Here is a 23,059-nt window from a genome sequence, read left to right on the forward strand (position 1 = left end):
TGGTATTTCTACTCCAGAGATACCATGGGCTCCTTGGCTGCTTCTCTGAGGAATGACCTTCTTACCTGGTCTGCCATCTTCCTGTAGGCTTGCAGTATTGCCCCTCTGTTTTCACTTGCTGGTGGAGTAAACCCTGCTCTATGAGATGTTTGTTTGCAACAAAGCTGAGAGGTCTTCACAGAACAGCTGCATTTAAAAATAGATGAAACCACACACAGATGGACTCTGTTCAATAGCTGAGGGTTTTTAGCTATTGAAATGGCTAAAATCTATTTCAAAGTGAAAAAATAAATTTTTTCACTTTGTTTTATTCAGGGGTATCAGAGTTAAAGGGCTCACCACGATGCATGCCACCTCTTTCAAACGATTCCTTTTTTATGTCATTATCTTTCCTTGCGTGCTTCTTTGTGTCGGTGTATTAAATAATTGTCAAAACAAATATTAAACTCTGAGACTTTAACATGACCAAATAAAAGCAAGAGATGTGATTACAGCTTGATTTCAAATATTAAAGTGTCTGACTCTTAAACATGACAGCTGATTGGTTGATTTTTTTCTCCTGACTGGCTGTGTGCTCACATGACGGAGACAATCTTCCCTTTTCTTTCTCAGTTAGCTGTGAAAGCAGGTCAGTGGAACAAGCTCTCTCTCTCTCTAAGTCTCTTGCCACGATAACTTGTGATTCCCTGGTTTCATATTCTCACTTTCTCCCCTCCTCTCTGTCATGTTTCATCATCTTTATGTACAATTGGTCTGGAAGCATAGAGAGGGATTTGTTTTACCCACTTCCAAATTTCTCTTCAGCTAGGATTTTTTTTTTTTAAACCTTCATCTTTGGAGATTTATCCTTACTTTGGTGCACTGGCCTTCTTAAATCCACATATTTTTCAGTTTCTTCTTCTTTTATCTTGTTTCTCCCCTCTTTTTCTTTTTTCATTTTCTACAATTCCCCCCTCTTTCCTCCTGCAATTGCTGCTCCCTGGATTGCACATTTGTACTTGTGGTCCTTGGAGAACAAATTGCTTCCTGCTGAAGTCAAGAGTTTCATCAACACCGGGTTGCTTACAAGACACTGCTGCATTATAATCCCAGATATTACCCTGTGGTGTTTTATTGTCTATTAAAAATATACACATTAACAATAAAAACGGCGCAGTGGTGAAGTGATGAACTGTAGGATTTCATAAATTCAAACCTCTTTAAAAATCCATGTTTTTTGTTTTTGCCAAATGTTTCTGAAATACATTCACTGCTCCCAAATATAGCTGATAGCTTAACTGCTGCTGAACTAAATATAAGTACCTTTGAACAAGGGATTGGATTGAAAATGTGATCAAAGAGGAAGAAACTCAGCAAGGAAAGCATAAATTAATATGCTCAAGGCTCAGTTGTGCCTTATGTGATGTCACCAGAGGTCATCTCGTTTTAGGGAAGGTGGAGTTCACAGATAAAAATCAAAAAATAGAAAGCTGACCATGAGACGCCACCCTATAGGCCACAAACTATATTATCATCGAGACCGATTAATTTTCAAAAAACGTACAGGCAGTAGCTTTAATCGTTAGCAGTTCCACACTCATACGAGTATTTTGTTGCTGCAGTGACACATGCGAACCCTACCTACTGCTGAACCCGCTTCGACTCATTCCATATTCCAGGCACACGTTGCGACACATCCCCAGAGCTTGTTGTTGCTACAGCAGCAGCTCTGCAGAAGCTGACCCACATTATTCACTATAGTAAAATTGTGTCAGCACTACTACAACTACCACTACTACTGCTGCACCCCATTCCCGTTTCCTATCATCCTCACACATGTGCTTACATGCGGAGATTTTGGCAAACACGCGCTTCTCGTCTCGGAGTCACACTACTATGTCACACACATCCTGCTGTCACATCAAGCCTCTTCCCATGGATGATAATTTCATTACTCACACCCACGCTGCTTCAAGAGCTGCACCCCGAAATATAATTCAGAGGGATGATGCAATTCATGTTTCTGGGTTGAAATGTATCATTGATTGCTATTTGCTTAAAATGAGAGGTGGATAGTAACATTCGTGAAGGAAATGTGCAGCGGATCTCTTTGCAATGTCTTTGTCACGTTCTTCATGGTGTCCAAGAATTAATTTTTTTTTGTGTGTGTGTGAGATTCACTTTTCTTGTCCTGAAAGCTCCTGTATGTTCTTGTTGCTTTAGATATATAAGGTAGATATAGACAGATATGGGTATATTTCAGACCCTTCATAGGAAGTAAAACACCCAAATAGAAAGACAACAAAGCAGAATCGGCAACCAATCTAAAGAGGGATCTTAAAAGTTTTGAGCTCCCCAGTGACATGCCCGTTCTTTAAAATATGTGAGAACATCTTGCAATAACTTTTGTGTATGTAACTCTATCTTCTGATGACCCTTTCAGCTGCTGTAGCAGACAGTCGAGTCTGTAATTATTAGGCAGTTATTAGACTAATGAAGAGAAGATGAAGTGGCCAACAACGAGCTGACCAAAGAGATTATGTTGATAACAAGGTCAATGGGATGATATCTGCCTCGGCGTGGTGATAAGAGGCTTCAATAGCTCTTCATAAATGTTGAAGGATTCCCTTTATGTCCATATAATGTTTTCACCTTTTAACTGCGGTCCATTTTTGGGGAGTAAATTACCATCAAATATGTCACTATCAGAATATGACTTGAATTCTAATGAAAACATGCGTTACGTTCTTAACTCCTCCCTTTTTTTCTTTTTGAACCGTCTCCAGGATGAGATGGAGGAGCTGAGGTCTGAGATGCTGGAAATGAGGGACATGTACATGGAGGACGATGTTTACCAGCTGCAGGAACTACGCCAACAACTGGAGCAGGTAAGAACAAGCCAGAGCCGATCTTGGTTGACAAAGGAAAGTGCTGCTGCATGTTTCAAAGCAGGCAAGCAACAAAAGGTTTATCAGTCATCTGCTTTTGATGCTTTTAGGCAAGACCAGTCCGAGGTTAGATTAGCAAAATGATCTCCAGGCTTCCATTCAAAGCAGCTTGAGCCTTTAATTTTGCAATACTTAAACATCTACTTGCACCAGAGTGTTCTTGCACGTAACCATTCCACATTTCTTCCTTAAGTCTTGCAATGTTAGCTATAGAGGAATTTTTTGGGCTACTTTCTCATGGCCAAATGCAAGAGGTGGCATTAATAACTACTGTTATTGAGCTCAAAATAAGCTGCCTATTATAGATGGCTATAACAATGTCCAGTGATTTTTATTTAGTTTACAACAGACACTGTTATAGTCTGGACTCAGGGGTGTTCAAGAAAATCTGGACACAACTGCCGGAAAAATTATTTCTTTTATTAAAAAAAACCTAAACGTTCATTTGTTTAGAGCTGCTCTTGATAAAAAAAAACAAAAAAAAACTTGAAACATGATCAATTGTCTTGTGTTTTTAAACCTGCCATCACTTTCCCTTACTTTGCCACTGCAATGTCATTGTTTTGGTTTTTTTCGGTATATTTTCCTTCTAATCGTGTAAAGCACTTTGAATTGCCCTGCTACTGAAAATGTGCTATGCAAATTAATTGCATTGTTTTGCCTACAGTACCTTCATAATGGTTTCACTGGCTCATGTTAAACTCTGTATTGGCTTTATGAGCTCAGGATTCAGGCCACATTCTTAACAACTAGTCCCTCTCCGCTGCTATTTTTGCTAGTAGCACATCTTCTAGCTATTACCTTTGCTTCGTGTTTCAATTCTTAAATTTTAATCCATTCCAAAGGAATTAAATGCTACTTTGTTCTAAGTGTTTTCTGGTCATGTGTTGCATTGACTTCAGCAGGAACAGGGACGGTTTAGACACAAGACATGTGACGTCATATCGTTCTCCCTTTAGGCAAACAAAACCTGCCGCATCCTGCAGTACCGACTGAGAAAGGCAGAGCGGCGCTCTCTGCGCGTAGCCCAAACGGGCCAGGTGGATGGAGAATTGATAAGGACGTTGGAGCAAGATGTAAAAGTAAGTGTTAAAATCAGCAACATTTTATATAACAAAAAATGATTTTGAATGAATGAGAAAAGCAATCTCAGTGAGGCTTGAATTTTACCAGAAATTTATTAGCTGGCTTCATAACTGCTAGTCTAGGTTCTGCTGTCAAAGAATTTGCCGGTGTTGAAACTTTGACATTTACTTACTGTTTTAATGTCAACATTCAAGATTCCATTTATATATTTTGGCTCTATTCAATAAAAATTAGTATTTGCTTGTTTCATTTAATTGTATTTTTTGGCAGCAATGATTTTCAGAAACAAGAATTTCAGCTTTGTGTAAATATGTTGTTCTGCACTCACTTCTATATAACTTGCTTCATGATGACACTGGCTCCTGCAGCTTCCTGTTTTTTCTTTTTTTTAAACTTCATCTTTGGTGGTTTTTGAGTAAATTTTGTTCACCAAAGGCACACGGTTTGGGTGAGATGGTTAAAAAACTGAACCAGCTGGGTTTTCCAACAGAACAACGATTCTTTGATGGCTTCACTCATGAATATGGGCTTCTGGATTTGGAGTGTTGTTCAGCTGTATACCGAATAGAGATAAAAGTTCTCCCCCTGGAGATAATCCTTATTTCAGATTCTGAAATATGACCAGCATAATGCTATCATAAGTGTGCATGTGCGTGTGTGTGGGTGTCACTGGACTGTTGCCGGATTTTGCTTCAGGGATTAAGGGCAACTTTCCTCTCATTTATTTCAGTTATGCTCACAGAAACGTAGAAATGCCTCATCAGGACTCTGAGCTAAACTCATGTTAGAGATGAGTGGCACAGTACCTCCAGAAACCTTTCAGAGCAGATTCATTTCAGACAGACACAGATACGGTTAAAGCAAGCGACCTTCAGAGCATGTGCAAATAATCTACAGTCATCCCAGTCACTTCAGGAATTCCTGATAAAAGCCTTTTCAACGTAAACACTAAGTGAGCACAGAGTGGGTTAGAGCTCACCCTGGGCAGTGGTTGCTCTTTGTTAGATTTCCAACGTTCCTCTGACATTTTCAACGTCAAGGAGGACACAATGAGGTGTTTATACACTCTGAGAGCGAGAGAGTGCATGAGTGTGAGGCCGTCGTATCGTTCTAAAGGGTTTCCGCCCGCTGCCGCGGTCTGTCTCTCAGCTGCTGTCTCACCATCTGGTTGTTTTTGGAAGGAGGAAGGACAGGAAGGAAAAAGACGAGGGAATATCCGGTGTTTGTGGTCTGAAAGGGGAGGGGGCAAAACTCTGTCTCAGTTTGAAAATTCAAACCGGCCAATTGGGAGGAGAGGGTGAAAATAGAGGGGAAATGAAATCGAGGAGTTTTTAAGTTAAAATGGAAAATGGGGAACGGATATCTGAATAGAGTCGGCCTATTTTTTTTTAAATTAATGATTGCTCTATTTAAATGTGTACTTAAAGGGGGACGTGAATAAAAACAACATAGACAGATTTTGAAGACGAGATTTTAAGAGGCATGTCAGGATTTTTGAAGGGAGACTCTGCTAATCGTTAATAACTTACTTGCAGCTGGTAGCACTTGTCATGTCTGCGCTGAACGGTTAACTACAGAGAAACTGACGATTATTTACACAGAAAACAAAAGCTGAAGGTGCTGTAGCACCGATGATGTTCCTGTGTAAAACACACACCAAGAACAGAATATATAAAGCATCTGAACAAAACCCTGCTTCAAAATGACTGAACTATTGCTTTAAGCAAATTCTGCATCTGTTGTCTGTATTACCAAATATAAGACAGGAAACTGGAAAAAAGTGTCTTCTGGGAGGGAATGCTGACCTCTCTGCATCTTTCTCACAACACATGGTTGCTTGTGGCTCCCTGGCAGCAGAGACTCGGCCGGTCAAGTTACACCATGCTGTTCAGTGTGTGTGGGTGTAGAAGTGCATTAAGCCTTTGCTAATCTTCTCTTATTGTTGCTCATGTTTATTCTAAAAGCTTTATCATTTATAAAAGCTTTATCTTTACAAAAACAGATGCTCTCCCTCTGACCTTACCGTGACTCAGCTGTCTTGGAAAAGCTCTTAATAGTATTGAGAATATAGGATTTCATGAAATAAGCAGGTGAGCATGTGTTGATCAGTGTACCAGCTCTTAAAGTGAACTAATTCTGATTTAGAAACTAAAATATATTTCACAAATGCAAATGTCTTTTGGGGTTTTCTGTTAAGTGGAAAAGAGCCAAACTAGCCATCTGTCTGCAGCACACCCTCTTATCAGAACTTTTTTTTTTTTCAATCTGGAACCTACAACAATATGGCAACAAAAATCCCAACCTTTAAGAAATGTAACTCTCTCTGGTGTACAAGTACACAATGATCATGGGATAAAATCAGTAGTGATGAACTGATTGTGATTGTTTTTTATTCTAAGTACGATGACGCTCATAAGAAAAAGAATATCCTGCAGGTTTTTTGATAGGAGTAGTAAAAACCAACAAAACAATAATATAGTTTTAATATTATTTCCATTTATGCATTAAGACACTTTTCAATAGCATTTATATTATTTTTATGAAACTGTACAATTTGAATAAGGCACTCGCTGTTTGTTGATGTGATCTAAAAATGATGGTGGTTTTCAGTTTTGATACATTTGGGAAATAAGTAAAAAATGATATTTCAATATTGAAACTGAATAGCTGAAATTTTAAAGAAAATACTAATAATTTAATGGGATTGCAGGTTAAGAAGGGGGCGGAGTCTGCAAATAGCAGAAACCTGGATAAGTGTTTGTGCTTGATAACATCCCCATTCTTCCTGGAAATAAATATGTACGTTGGAGCCACTCAGTGTTTCGCAGCTCTTAGTCCAGGCTGACCTTAAGTTGCTCCACGGTTCCTGAGCTGCTTTACAAGAGTAAGTGGCTTAAACACTGTTGCTGCTTCAGGTTCCAGATTTGATGACTCGCCAACATGCAAATGCAAACAAATCGGCAAATGTGCACATGCAAACTCTTTGCTCTTGCTGAATTCTTCGCCCTCATTTTATTTGTCTTCCTTCCCATTTCTGTCTATGACTTAAGTGCTGAGTGCTGGATGATACAGAAAGATTAGTGTCACATGGATGTTTTGTGACAAGGAACAAGGATCACATGCTCCAACTTGTGTCAGTTTAGCCGTCTTGTGTGTGTGTCTTGCATGCACATGACTTGGAGACGCAGTGTTTGTGTGTCTGTGTGTGAAATGGAAACTAGTCAGTGTGGTGTAGCACCATCACATTCTCCATGAGAACATCTAACATCATTTCCTGTCCCTCTCACAAACTGCTCTCATTCCCACAGGCTGCAGACATCTGGACACACACACACCTACACGCACACACGCCTGCGCGCGCACACGCACACACACACACACACACACACACACACACACACACACACACACACACACACACACACACACACACACACAAGTATAGAAGGAAATGGTTGTTGGGAGCCTAATGAAGCCAACAAAGCATTACTTCACTTAAGGGGATGATGTTATCAGGGATCTCTACTAGATCTTTTCTGCCTGAAAACAAATAGATTCTTTGAAACAAACTTTTTTTTTTTTTAACATAAAAAAGATATATCATGTCTTTTGCTTTGCCTTTTTTATCTTTTCTTACCAGAATATTAGACTAATAGATTGTTGGATTATCACAATGTAAAACGTTAAAACCTGACACACAAAACCATGTAGCCAAATAAACTTTCCTTTCTAATAACGATTACAAAAATTACAAACAGTAACTTCATGTTAATCTGTGTAAAACCAGCGAGTAGTTGGCGAGTCAGCAGCCATTTAGACTTAAATGAAATTGGAACAGACTGACATGTTGTGCTTTCCTGTGTGGCAAAACGGTAGACAATATATCTCTTAATATGTTTTATGAAAGTAATCACACCAGAATACTTTCAATGTGAAAGTGTTCAGTTGAACGGTTCATAGTTCAACTGTGACCAGTGAACAGTTCACTAAAAGTCCAGTTTCTAAGCAACATAAAAAAAGGACAAACTGAAATTTATCCAGCAACAGCTCCGTTCAATTTCTGTTGCTGGTCATTTTGCATATGTTGTTCCGGCATTGCAGATTACCTCAAGTTCTAAACATTTTCTCAGCTATTGTTACCTTCAATCTGGATTAAAACAAAAAATATCATACATTAAACAGTTTTAAAACAATCTTTGCTTCCTGAAGTAACAACGTAGAACATGGTGGAGGTGTGCTGGAGATTCCTTTAGTTTGACAACACTAGTTCACAGTTGATTCAGGCTGCAGGAGAGCGAGAGAGAGCAAGACGTCCAGCAGGCAGAAGCAAGACTGAAAGTATTACTTCATGGTTTCTCTGTTTCATTCTTTTGAGCTCTCCATCTTTGTCTGTTCACAATAAATAAAACTTATTGCTATGATAAGGGAACCTTTAAAAGGCAACCTTCAAATCGTTTTGTGGTATTGGCAGGTGCGTCTCTAACCGAGAGTTTTTCATGTCGTTGCTCTCTTGAAATTAAACTACTGCATTTGCAGGGACCCTAATAGTGAGCAGTTTCAGGGCTTTAATTTAAGAAGCCCTGAAAAAAATCCTAACATTATAAAAGCCAAAGGCAGTTTGAAGGTATGGAAATTTTACTTAAAAAAAAACAAACAAAAAAAATGCTCACTTGCCATACTTGCACTGCATAACGTCCCTGAAAGTCATTAGATGAGGGAAGCAGCAACATCCATCTGAACAAGCCTTCATCCTTTCCTCATCACCATATGCTCTGCTGCGTGTGCCAAAGAGAGGCATGGAGCTAAAACTGGACTCAGTGCAGTTGGTTTACTGAATGAGGTCAGGTAAGTTGCTCCTCATGTACGTTTTTCATCTATGGATGAACTTCTCACTGATCCCACCCCCTGCTGTTGTACCATGTGTCATAATGTATACGGTTCCAGTTACCATTCCCGTCTCATTCCTTACTTCCCTGCAGACTGCAGAGGAACAACAGCAGCTCTTGTTTGTCTGTGTATTTCTCTGTGACATTAATGCCTTGAGGCACCCATTTGGTGGCTTCTTTATTACAGCCTCGGGACAATGAAACGTGTAATTAGAATGTTTTCAGTGCTGCCATAATCCCATAAAGTTCTAAATGGTTTAATGTGCTAGATAAAGATGTACGGACTAGCATGCAATTAGTGTGTTCTAAGCTTTGACTTTGTTTTCTTTTTTTTTCTGTTTTCTTAAATTGAATCTCCAAGATTGGAAAAACTGCGACAACCTACCAGAAGCTATTCAGACTTTTAACTGGAAACGGGTGATTTGGTCAGACAATGTCGAGATTGTTCTAAGACCAACATTTTAAGGCGGAGGAATATGTGAATCAGTATGTGGGAAGAAGAAACCAATGTTCACCAATTCCAAAATTAAACATCAGTGATGACCAGCTCCCTCCACATACCCAGATCTAATTGAAAACTTGTGAAGTAAAGACGGCATAAGACAGGACTTGCTCTTTTAAAAAAAAATTTTGTTTGTTTTGAGATCATGCAAAAGGGAAGGCATTTTACACTTCTTTACCAGAGCACATCCAGAATGTGCGTAAGGCGGCATGTGAATGCATAGATGTGTTGATGGAATCAAAAGGATCGCTGTTGATAGTGGAGGTGAGATCACACGTTCCACCAGCCAAACAAAGTGCCAATGACGGTGAGAATCCATCACATTCCTACACCCTCTGCCGCCTCGCTCCCTGTTGCTCTCCGGCTCTTTCTTCCTCTCTCTGGAGACGCACGATCACAGGCTGAACTGGAACAGCTGTCACGCCACGGCTCCCTCCTACTCTCTCACTCATATGCTTTTATATATAGACATGAAGCACGCCATGAGTGATGTAATATCCTCTAAGTGGGCACTTAGAGACCATGATGTTGTGCGGCTGTTTCTAAGGGTCAAGCAGCATCGACGCTTGGCATTAAAGCATGCGGAGCCGAATCGGTCGTGTTGGTAGCCACCTGCAAAAATCACTCAGACGTGGAAATTTTGTCATATCCGAAAGTAATGTTTTATTTTACTTCTGTAGGCTAGTTACTATAAGTTACACTGACTTTAGAATAAAGTAAATTGTGAATTTGGGAAATTAGAAAAACACCATCTGATTTGGCAGACTTTTTGTTTGCTGTAGATGCTTTTTATTTGTTTTATTTCATCAAGAGTGTTTACTAGTATGGTGTACAGCAGCTGGCTTGTAATTTGTGGGAAAAAAAGAAAAAGTATTGCTTTCTCTTTAAATGAAACTGGATATTTACATCCATTTTCTAAAAAGACAAAAAAACGTCTTTTCCTCATTACATTACATGAGAGTAAACGTTTCCCATTTTTAGGACAGTTAGGATTACCAAAAAATCTTTGTAATTGCTAAGTAACTTAATAAACATAGAGAAATTTTTCTTCAGTTTTGTATAGATTCAGAAAAATCACATACATTTAATATTTGTTAGGACATTTTCTGTATTTTTTTCACAAGCTTCCACAGGTTTTCTGAAAATTTGTGCCATTCCTTCAGACAGAACAGATGTGAAGGAGATTTCACTTCCTTGCACATAATTTAGTAAATGAAAATAGTTTTGGTTGTTCTAACTGATCTCTACGGGAAATGTTTATCCTGACTTTACATATATAGTTTGTTTGGATAACCATGCTAGTTATCCAAACCGGTCGTTTTCTGTAGGTTTCTGCTGTGAGCTGATTCTGCAACCCTCTCTTTCCTCCATGCTAAACTGCAGGACTCAGCAATTTACCAGACTGTCTATTACATCACAAAGGACCATACTTTGTAAGCATATTTTATTGCTCTTTAGGAAAAAAATCACTTACCTTCAAGGTTGGCTGAAAGATCTGAGATACTTTTCCATTTAAGTGGAGTCATCATTTCCCAACGTGAAGCCACGGTGATTTGTGACTTGGTAAAGAGCAAACTGAGCCACAGTGCTGAGCTAAATGAAAACACAAAGTGAACAATGAACAATGTCAGCTTTATGCACCACTATGAATAATTATGTTTTATTACACTTAATAACAGAATGGCTAAGGCACAGCAAACTACCTAACACACAAAAGAATCGGTAGAAAAAAAACTCGGGCAACTATATAAAACCACATCAGCCTTAAATAACATTTCAAACTTTGTTGCTCGATTGATTTTTCTGAGTGCATTTCTCCACAGTGTTATAGTAGATTATATTTATGTTACTATAAGGTCAACAAGCCTTCTGCAAAGTTGGTCTGTTTTCACTTACATTTTTCAGAAAGTGTCAAGTTTTTTGTTTCTTTCGTTTTTTGTTTTTTTTTGCCTTTGTTGCTAGGTAAGACGGTGGTTCCCTGTTAATATGCAGTTGATGGCCACATCCTGTAAGAAGTTAGAGCAAATTAAATCTAAGTGAATAAATAAATCCTTATAAATACATAAACAGGAACCTAGACATCTCTCCCATCTGCATATGATGTGCAGTACTCAGCCATATGTTAACGTACCAGCTCTGACCCAGCAGTGCATGAACTGTTTTGAGGTGAAACCTGGTATCTGTCATCAGTAACTTCGTACTTACCTTTGAATCGAGACAAACAAATCAAAACTTTGAATCTGGATTTTTTTTTATCAGGCTTTAATTCAAACATTAATTAACCAACCAACCATGATCATAAATTACCTTGTGGATGTTTTGCTTGGGGAATAAGGCATTGTGGTGACAGTAACTTCAATGTTAATGTCACATTGTCCACCTATCTGTGTAGAACATGTATTGCCTTTCATGTAAGATTTTCTCTTCACAATTTTTATCAAGCATTTTGACAGGAATGATTCCTAAGAAAGAAAACTTGTGTCCGTATACAAACAGTGCTGTGTTCTTGTCGAACCTTTTGCTTAAACAGTTTTCAAATAAAATTAATCAAATGTCTTCATCTGTTTGGGAATCTTAAACCTATAATTGTACAAGAGAGCATAAAAATCAAACATGCAGCGTAAAACACACACACACAGCTGCTTTTTGTCCGTAATGGTCTGCAGTTTAACAAGTCTCCTTTGTGTAGATTTTATCAGAGGGGTTTTACATGCAGCTGCTTTTGTGCACTACGTGTGCGTGTGTGTGTTTGTGTGTGTGTGTGTGTGTGTGCGTGCGTGCGTGTGTGCGTGTGTGTGTGTGTAGATGCAAGAATTACAGCTAGAACAAGACTCCAGTTGTTGACCGCAATCGAACGCACACAGTCACACACGCTTTCCATGAAAAATATCCTTTTGGTGACTCGCTGAGTAACTGCTGTAGAATCATAAGCATGAGGCTGTTTGTGCACTGGTTTGTGTTTGTGTGTGTGTGTATGCTTTGCATAATGCTTTGGTAAAGGGGCATTAGAGAAAGACTGACTTTCCCAGCTCCTTCTGTTTTTTTTTCTTCTCTTTGCTTCCCTCTAAGTGAGCTTTAATTACACTTAAAGTGCTGTTGCTAGGTACAAAATAATGGCTTCGATGGTGTGAAATTCTTTCCATTCTTTCCTTTAACATTGAAGAACAATGAAGTATTTAGCAGCAGTTAAAGACCAACAAAGTGATGTTAAACCAATAGGACACTATAGAAGAAGAGGAGCAGAACTAAAGAGAACTGGCATTAGCTCATGGTGCATTCAATTTGTAGTCAGATGTCAAAATGTCTCAGCTTCAAACCAGGACAATCAGTAGAAGACGCAATAAAGTGGACGTTTTTCCTTGGAAAGCCAGAAGTCTTTGACCAGCTTTGAGAGTTAAAACAAATCAAATATGGCCGCCTGGTGTCCCACTAGCCAGCAGTTTGTAACTGCTGTTGCCATTTTCTCTTGCTTTTCTTGACACAACACCTTGCAAAAACATCAGTCTTAGAGTTAAGTTAAAAATTCATTGACAACATGTCTGTTTATTGACAGCTTAGGAGTAAAATTAAAGTTATTATCATTGTCATAATCCGCTTTATTGGTAAATATTGTATTTACGAAGGGGTTTGTAAGAACTTAGAGTTTATATAATAATATATAATCTTAGAGGAAATAAAACAAGTGATAAATGAAATAGCATATATGTGTACATACACAAGGAAAAGGACAAAAAAGGGAATGCAGCTCATGACATTGTAAACATGCTGATTTTGTTTCACAGCACAGTAGCTGACTCCTCTGACTGTATGGTTGTTCATTGCATTCATGAGAGAGGCAGTCTGGGTTTGTAGCGGCTGGTTTTTAAAAATGGTGCTCTGTAGCGCCGACCTGAAAGTAGAAGTCTAATCAGTTTGTATCCAGAATGTGTGTGGTCTGCACATATGTTTGCATTACCTTAATATCAGTGTTCATTTCAGCAGTAGTAGAGTGTTTGGAGAAAGTATCTTTAGTGCTGCATCAGTGCAACTCTTGTTGAATACAAAAAAGTCGGCTCACCTGTTTGTAACCCTTTACTTGTGTTAAGTTTGGACTTTTTATGATTACACTTTATGAGATCAAGAAGATTTATGAGATCTCTATTAAATTCACTTTCTTTCTCAGCTTTGTACGACTTTTCAAATGTCAGCAGTTTCAACATGGTGCTGGGTCTTTATGAACACCCATTACCACAGTTAAAAAGTTTGTGGTGCATTCAGTAGCTAAACAGCCAGATATTTTCTCGAATCAGCACACCATTGTTAAAGGAGCACTTTAACAATAGCATTTGTGTGTACTGTTGGGAATTTTATCTCTGTAAAGATGCACAACAACAATACACGTTTCAGATTACGTCTTCCCGGAGTAGCATGGCTGCATCTGAATAATACCGCGTAAGAAATTGTTTTGGTCTAAAATATATTGAAATTCTGTAATGAGAAGAGAAACCGGGAAATTATAGGAAATGAACTGGAACTGAACAAATAAGTTCAAGAAAAGACGTTACAGCGGCGTATTATTGGAATATTTATATCTGACTTTACAACAGAGAGCTTTAAATAACTTCATCAAAATCCTCAGTGTGCAAACGCACAAAACACACACTTATAAAACGACATGAATCGGAGCATGGTGGAGCCCAGGCAGGGTTTACTTGGGTAAAATAGGAGTGGGCAGCACAAGGCCCATCATTGTGGGATTCAGCTGCAGACTGGCAACAATTCAAACAAACACACTGAGGGGCTGGCATTATTGCACACAGTTATGCCCAGGCACACAGGCAACTCTATAGAAAAAGAAAAGAACAACAACAAAAACAAACAAATGTAGAGATATGATGCAGATTAGTGTCGACACAAAAAAGAACAAAGTCCCCTAGATGAAATATGGATTCATCTGAGTTTCTAATTGTTAGATAAATTCAGTGTCTGTAATCTGGAAACACTTGAGTTACTATTTAACCATGCCTGTTTGCCTCAAACAAACTCTCCGGTTTTGTGTTGCATTATGTGGTTGGGGCCTGTGGGTCTGAAGAATTGACTCAAAACTCATCTCATAAACAGATGGCGGATAATGAATCAGTCAGGCCTACACTGAGGTAGAGCGCTGATCATTGCCATCTAGGTTTTTGTCATTTAGCAGACACTTTTTCATCAAAGGTAGCTTATAAGTGTGGAGCAGCACTCAAGGTTTGGTCTGTGCAAATGTTTAAATTTCGTTTAATAAATGGAGTTTGAGTCCTTTTATGAGCCAATGAGTGACTTAATTAGCACACTCGTTTTCCTTTTGATTAGCTTCCAATGGGAGTCATTAAAGTTTCATGCAATCAAATCTAACACAGCATTCAGGATTAAAAAGAAATTAAATTTGGTTTTTAGATATTGTATTACACTGCAACATCAGAACACCATTAAATTTGGATCGGCTGGCAGCGCTGCTTGTGTGTTAACCGTATTGCTCTTGCTCATGTCACTCCTCTGGCTGAAACCATCTCAACAAGCAGCTATAAGAAAGTAACCCGTGATTTCCTCACCAATAAATCTATTGTTTTTTGATCAAGTTTTGCCGAAAACAAAGGTCAGCCTGTGCTGTTCTTCCCATGAAATATTGCTGCAACCTGGAGAGACACTCCACTCCTCTGAATTACATATGGGCCTGATTGCTGTGAGAACAAAGGAAGTGATGAATTTTTAAAGGATGTAGCAGGATTTACTGTAGTATATTTCTTTTTTTTTTTTTTTTTTTTTTTACAATAGACGCACTAGGTCTTATAAATCCAACTTCAGAATGAAGCACAATGAGATGAGATTTGATATATCCACAGAGAGTTCTGTGCCAGCTGTAAATTATCGCCCAGGATGTCGGGTTCAGTGATTTGCAGCAACAACCAATCCCCTTCCGGTTTTCTCCCTTGTTGACGATACTCCCTGAAAACAATGACGATGTTTTCTTCTCCATAGTAGGCTGGAAGCTGACGGTGGAGGTGCAGCAATCTGTCACTAATGTAGGGTTGCTCTACGGATTGGCAGACGCGTCGTGAGAGGATTCATGGAAAAAAAAAAAATAAATTGTCGAGTATGAAGGCTGCACTGGCATCAGAATTTCTTTCAATTCAAATGAGTTTTCTCAAATTTAGCACCGCCCAGTGATTCTATGACTGGTTTCTAACAGGTTTGACTAATGTAGCGGGAATGAAATGGGGTGATTTCTCGTCTTATTCTGCTTTTTGTTTTGTTTTTTTTTTGTTTTTTTTATCGCTTATGTAATTTACTATGAGTAGCTGAAGTAATAATTAATTCATTTGTTAATGGACTTAGATAATTTAGTACTCCAGACACATATGAAAGTCATTCTCTAAAAAAAAAAAAATAAAAATAAAAATGTCCTTCTCACTTTGTTTTGCATGTAACCAGATGACAGGGTGGCGTATGAAGGTGCCATTTAGGTGGCCCTGGCATAAATGCTACAATGTCTAATTGTTCTCTTTTAGGTTGTTATATTTGGCACATTGTTCACAGTTTGCTTTCTCACTGGTTCGTTTTGTTTAACCAAATGCAGTTGAAAATAGTCGAAGCCGCTGTGATGTGATTTATTGTTGCATCGGCTCGTGTGCGGTTATCCGACCGTGGTTTGAACTGCTCAGCCTGTTATGTGACTTTTGCAGGTTTGGTGTACACGACGGCAAAAAAATTAGATGTAAAGATTACATCTGAGCGAGAGCTGCGCTGCAGACATAAAGTGGTTGACTTCAGTTTCACTCTTTGACTTTTCAAACTTTTAATGAAGAGCCGCCCCTGGGAGAACACAATCAGACTTTCATGAGATCAATTTATGTATGAAATATCAGAGCCCTCCTGAGTGCTCTAGGGGTAGATTAGATTAAAAAAAAAAGTCCTCCTCATGAACATAAATTGGAAAATATAAAAAGTACAACTGATTGACCATAACAATCAACTTCTTCCCTTCTATGGAACAAACTTTTAATTCGATGTACATTTTATTGCTGTGGTCTTTCTATTACGTAAAATAGCGTAAAGCTGTAATTGCAGCTAATATTTAGCAGTGCATCAGTTGTTTACTCATCGGTTATCGATCTGTGGTGGAAAGCGTAATCTCGTCTGCCATCAGTTCTGCTCTGTTCTGGACACGGCTGTAAAACCTCTGGAGGTGATTGTATTAAAAATGATTCTTCATAAAATATAAGAAAAACATAGCGAACAACCGTGAGTGTCATTTTCACTAGACAACAGAGTGTCTTCAGTCGGAGGCTTTTGCAGAACCGCTGTGAGACTGACTGTTGCGGGAGATCCTTAATGCCTTATGCATCTACACTGACTCGTTCAAGAAATTTCTATGAGCTGCAGCAACGCTTAATTTTCCTTTGAGATTAATAAAGTATTTTTGACTTGAAGTGAATTGACAAAAATCCCTGAATTGGCTCTGATGACAGATTAACTGGTCATATAATTGCTTGTGAATTAAATGCCCCGTTTTTACGAATGATCAGTGTCTTCTGACACTCCTGAGATTTTGCTTGTAATGCTTTTAAGGGGAGTAATTATTAAAACTAATTATTTTCCCAAAAAGATATGTCTTTATTTCTTAATCTAAAGTAAGGTAAAGTGTATTATTTTTCTATTCCTTAAGATTTTAAGCAGTTATTTTTTACTCGCTAGCTAGCTATAACTTTTTCTCATTCCCCCCTTCCTCAGGTGGCGAAGGATGTCTCCATCCGAATCCATAGCCAGCTGGACAGCGTGGAGAAGAAGAGGAGTCGGCTGGAGCAGGAGAACGAAGAGCTCCGAGTCCGGCTGCAGGACCTGGAGGTCGCCAAACAAGTCCTGCAGCAGGAGCTGGACAAGGTCAGATTAAAAAGTTTCCACTGGTTCAGATCAAAAACTGCTGATGGACCCCCGTTTATATGCATGCAGGCGATCTGATGCTCCACCAAGTGTTTTGATAAAGAACAGAGTTTAGAGCTGCTGAGCTATTTATAGGACATTTCCTGTTAAGATGCATCATACGGCTACAGTCCAACATCTATTTGAGATCTGATCTAAACATTTGATTTAAACACACTCAGCTCAGGAGGATCCTGATTTATCCTCCCATTCACTTAGGTCTCTGAAAACTATGTTTGTTGTGCCTATTTTGTCTCGGAGCCTCAGGGGATTCTGTCTCGCGTCTTGTGTTCATTTCATCTCTGCCTTTCTGCCATCGCTCGGGGGAATCTTTTACTTAACCAAGTGTGGCCAGGAAAACACTGCGTTGAAAACTAAAGTGGCAACTTGGATGTCAAAGCAAGCCAAAGTGAAGATGAACAAAACCCAATTGATGTCACGCTCTGCTTGATGGGATTTATTCTGCCAGACTTCCTGCTTTTGTTTCCGATCAACTGAAATTTGGGTTAGGGTTAGCCTAACCCTGACTGAAGACAATTTGTTGCCATGTTCTTTTTCTCATCCTTTTTTTCTGCTCAGTGTCCCTTTCCCACAATCTGTGCAGGCCTGATGGCCCTCAATGAGGCCCCCGATGTTGGTCAGAATTGGATGGTTGGGTTTCTGGCAGCTGATCTGGGTTTGGCTGCTTTTGTCTGGGTGAACTGTGTGTTCCCACAATGCATTCATAAAGTTTCTTCTTGCTTATGGATGTAGGACAGCCAAAAGGGATGTACAACACACACATGCCTTCATTTGATATTTTAGGGATCTCCCATTAGCAATTTTGACTATATTTTCATTGCAGACATTTTCACCCCCTCACCCTTACTGCATTGGTCACTTATTAGCAGAATTTAGTGTCTTCTATTGATTATGGAAAGGAACCAGATGTGCTTTGCCTAAACTCTTAAGCTAATTCAACGGCATTTTTCAGTGTGAATCCAGCTAACAATGAACCGACAAAGCTATTTTATGAGAGCGTACACATTTAAATCTGCAACCAGAGCAATGCGATACTGCATTGCATTAGGTCCTTTAATTAGTATTTATCTAAAGCTGTCCATGCATATTAAGCAGCTTCATCAAAGCCAGTGTGCTCTGGTTATTTTCGTCTTGTCATGTCCTTTTGTTGACTAACTAAATGACTGATTTGCTGAAGAGTTTTCTGGCTCTTGGCTCACGGTGTGTGACGAGGCTGTTTCATTCCACATGTCTGTTTATTGTCTGTTGAGCAAACGTCCAAAATCCCTTCCAAGAAGGAGCCTCTCACCCTCCTTGCCCTGAAAAATGATGATTCAGAGTTTGTGTTCAGGCTAATCTGCAGTGGAAATTCTCACTCATCCGTTTTTCACCATTTGGACACACAGTGCTGCTACCGTGCTCTGCAAAAAGCGTTCAACTGCTCCACATTTTTTCCTCATTGGAAACCTCAAATGTCGGTGTATTTTGTTTGGAGCTCGTGTGATAGAGCAAAACGTGTGTTGCATAGCTGAATCAGAAGAAAAAAATATACATAGTTCAAAGTGTTTCATGCATTTGTTCTAAGATTTTTTGGTCAAATGTTTTTTTTTTTTTCAAAAGAAATTTGTGAATAGCTTAGACATATTTGATGGAGAGTATCTCTGTTCAAGCCCTGCTACTGATGCTCAATTTTATTTCTACACTTTGACTGGGCCATTCTAAGATGACGTTTTTATGAAATCTAAACCACCCATTGTAGCCATGGCTGTATGTTTAGGATAGCTGTTTTCTGCGCTCCAGTCCGAAGTCTCAAACAGGTTTTGTTCCTGTAGCGTCGTGTTTTAGCTCCTCCCATGTTCCTGTGAGCTCTGAGCAGGGTCCATGTCCCTGTTGAAGAAAAGTTTCCTCATACTGCCGTCTTGTTTTACTGTGGGGATGACCTGTGCAGGCTGAGTCACGGCACACATGGTCTTTTACATGAAGGCCTAAAGGTTTACTTTTGAATTCTTCTTCCACATGTTTGTCATGTCTCAAAACCACAAAACAGGACTTCCTCTCTGATTAATGATCCTGTCCAGCTCAGTTTAAGTCACCAACAGTTGGTAGGTTTGTTCCTATGTGCTCTTTCCATTTTCAGATGATGACTGGAACAGAGCTCTGTGATGCTTAAAGCTTCAAACATCGTATTGTGATCTAACTCTGCTTTAAATTTCTCAATAACTTTCTCCCAGACCTCCGAGACCTTTCACAGAACAACTGGAGTTAGGTTTGTGGTTGCAATGAGACAAAAGGTGAAACATTTCAAAGGGTGTGAACACTTTGCTTGCATGGCACAAAGCAGAAACTATGACTAATTAAGGCGAGACAACAGAGATATGTTTTGGAAATAAAGAGAGAGATGAAGTAGATACACAGAGATGATTGTAGTAAGGATAAGCAGACCGGTTCTGACCCACGTGAACACAAGTACCATGTAAACGCTCAGACAATGGCGGTCCTAAACTTCACAGTGGTAAGACTGGCTGCTGAATTATTGACTATGTGGCAGCTGCAGCCCACAGTCTGCACTGATATCGATATTCTTTAAGAAGCAGAGGCGCACAGAGCTGCACCTCTATGCTACTGCTGTAGGCTGCAAATATTATACTTGGAACTGGAGAGAATGTAAAAAAAAAAAAGAAGAAGAGGTCTGTCTGCAGCTTTTGATGAATCAGCACTGAGAGGGTGTCCACATGAAGTGGATTCCTCCGCCGGGCTGGACTGCGATTGGAGCAGGTTCTGCTGCTTCTTTAATGAGGATCAGTTCAGATTGTTTAAGGATTTGAGTCGCATGATGCAAACAGGATTTCAGGCTCCATGGAGATCCATCAAACATGTCATGTTTGTTTCAGCATATTTTGGTCCAAAATGTGTCAGACTCAAAGCATTGTGACTGTAGCTGCATATGCAATGAAATGAAGTCTAGGTGCTTTGTTTCAGTGCTCCAGATTGGCTTCACACTATCTCAAACCATCATGAGCCATTTCTGAACACTGACCTTTAACGCACATACCTTGTAAAACATACATTATCGATAATGAATTCAATTAAGCTGACATTGTTCGCCGCTCCTCATTTTCTTTGCCCCTGTTTTTCTTTTCTCCCATCGCTCACCCACGGCTCCCCTCCTGTGTTCTTTTAATTTATTTCTCCCCATTTATTATCACCTCCCATTCTCTCTCCCTTTCCTCCTCCTCCCATCTCTCCCACAGAGACGTACAGGAATGCTGATGCAAGAGTTTTATTTTCTTCCTCCCTGCTTTCCCCTTAAATCCTTTACTCGTCTGTCTCCTCCTCCAGCCGGACTTCACCTTCAATACTTCTGTCACATCAAGGCTGCCACTCACTCATTCCCCTCTCTCTCTCTTGTTTTCTCATTCGTCCACACTTCCTGCTCCCAAACCATCGATCCGTTCAGCTGCGGGTGACCTTTGGAGGTGGGAATGTTGCGCTTGATGATGGGATGGATGTACTTCAGTTCCACAGGGATGGAAGCAATGAGGGACGGACTTATTCTAACGATGGTTAACGGAAAGCAGATGATGGGACTTGATAGAGGCCTATTTTCCTGTGAATACGAAGAAACTCAATAGAAACATTCAAAATGATATTGATTTAGAAAGTCAAACTGCATTTATGTTAAAAATTAAGGGAGAAAACGGTAACGCCGTCAGCTTGCCTCTCATTTGTTTACGGCCAACGCCATTACGTCTCTTCTTCTTTTTGTTGTGTAAATGCTACTTTGGCTCCTGTGTGTATTGCAAACACACACAAGACTTTCCACAGAGTCTGCTGGTGTGCATCGGTATTTAAATACTAACTAAGTAGGAGATGTGCTGGTGAGATGATTTTGGAATGATTCAGTGTATTGATTTTAATTTAATCTCTTTCTTTCTTCGCATATAGAAAGCTGACTTGTCCTTTGGTGTGAACCGATGCTACTGAAATGAGTGAGATTGAGCTGAATTAATTAGGATATAAATGCTCTGCTTCGTGGTGTGTATTGTTGACATTCAGTATTTAGGTTTTATAAATGCCGTCTAGTGACCGGGACTGCTGTTTCCCCTGTCCAGTGTCGCTTATGTGTTTTAATAGATGACTCAGACTAAGTAGCAGGACCAGATGAAATGTGTTTCAGTTATAGTTTGAAAAATATACTAACTGTCATTTGTTTGTTTTAGCTGCAACCTCTCCTTAAATCAAATGAACAGAAAATTGCAAAGAGAAAAATGAGATCAGAAAAAGCATCTAAAGGAAGATGGATGGAAGAAAAGCAGCTTGGATAACTGAGAAATTACACAGAATGAAGAAGGATGGAGAGAAAAGGAACAAAAATTGTAGATTGAAAGAGTAAAAGAGAAAAAACAAACACAAATGCTAGGACTGAACCATGTGGGGGTTTTGCAAAGAGGAAGGCTGACAGAGGAGGAGATATCTGCCCAAATTAGAAAAGAAATACTTTAATGAGTGCAGGGTGAGAGGAGGGAAAATTACAGCAGTTCCCCATCTCGACGTATTTTCTTCCCCTCTCCAGCTGTTCTCTTTCTCTCTTTGTTTCTCTCTGCAGATTTCTGAAGCTAATATTTCTCCTGAAGGTCATTCAAGACCCTTTCTCTTTGTCTATATGTCTGAACGCGGTGATGTAGAATGAATCGGCTCAAGGTGGCAAGCAAAAGGCAACAGACTTTATACAACATCATGGATATTTTTATGCTTGAACAGTATTTACCAGAACAGTACATTAGCTTTCTGGTCGAAAACTGCTGAAGAAAAAAAAAGCCAAACAAAACAAATCAAACTTGTAATTGCTGAGGCTTACGGGGCTTAAAAATTGACTCTACACCTGAACGCAGCAGCTCAGGAGTGAACCACTCTAGACATTTATTTTGTACCTTTCTGTGTTTTTTATTTTTATTTTTATACCTCCTTCCTTCTCTTTAAGTCCTGGCGAAATGCTAAAGGAAGCTGTTCCCTGCTGTTCCTGACTTTCAGGAAGCGCTGCCTTTTGTTTGCAGGGAGCCGAGGGATGTGGGGCAAGGGTGGCTGGAGACTTTACAGTGTGTATGTGAGGCTGCGTCTCTCTGTGTGCGTTAATGTCCTTTATTTTAGCAGTGAAAAATAAAGGTACTGTGGGAAGCTGAAGGCGAACGTTTTTAAGTTTAAACCTTCATTAACCTACAGATACAAGGAGATTATTTAGGGTGCATCAGAAATTCATAGTGCTCGTCTTTGACGTTTTTTGCTGCTATGCTTGTTTATTTGGAGTCAGATATTTTTTAGGTACTACATGCATTCAGAAGCTTGTTTAAAGCTAACAGAAAATTAGCAAAACACATGACAGCAACTCAACACACTAAGGCATATAGACATGACGAAGACTCATGACTGACGCTCAAACTGAACCTCAGAATGGGGAAGAAAAGTTTCAAGGTCTAAGCTGAAGTTCAGATTTTGCTCAAAATGTCTAACATTTGCATTGACAAGTTTTCCAAGCAAAAAAATAAAAAAATGCTGTTCCAGAGTATGAGCCTTCACTAAATGTGAAGCCAGAGATAATTTAGGATATATTTTTCGTTGTAACAAATTTCAGAACTACTGTGAGCTGTTAGTTGTGTATAGTCGCTTTAAAATGTTACCTCATGTGCATTAAATTACAAATTGGCTTCATTGGAAGCTAAATG

The 23,059-nt window shown here is 39.3% G+C and overlaps 1 protein-coding gene across 2 annotated transcripts in view; it reads left to right on the forward strand.

Moving 5' to 3' along the window:
• mtcl2 (microtubule crosslinking factor 2) overlaps nucleotides 1–23,059 on the forward strand; it is a 92,890-nt gene that overhangs the window by 6,353 nt on the left and 63,478 nt on the right. For both annotated transcript variants that reach the window (XM_017305798.1, XM_017305799.1), the window contains exons 2-4: nucleotides 2,766–2,867; nucleotides 3,887–4,009; nucleotides 17,151–17,300. In XM_017305798.1, the coding sequence (XP_017161287.1) occupies nucleotides 2,766–2,867; nucleotides 3,887–4,009; nucleotides 17,151–17,300 (375 nt within the window). The remainder of the gene's footprint in view (nucleotides 1–2,765; nucleotides 2,868–3,886; nucleotides 4,010–17,150; nucleotides 17,301–23,059) is intronic.

The sequence above is a fragment of the Poecilia reticulata genome, linkage group LG7, assembly GCF_000633615.1.
Source record: "Poecilia reticulata strain Guanapo linkage group LG7, Guppy_female_1.0+MT, whole genome shotgun sequence".
NCBI classification, from domain to species: Eukaryota; Metazoa; Chordata; class Actinopteri; order Cyprinodontiformes; family Poeciliidae; genus Poecilia; species Poecilia reticulata.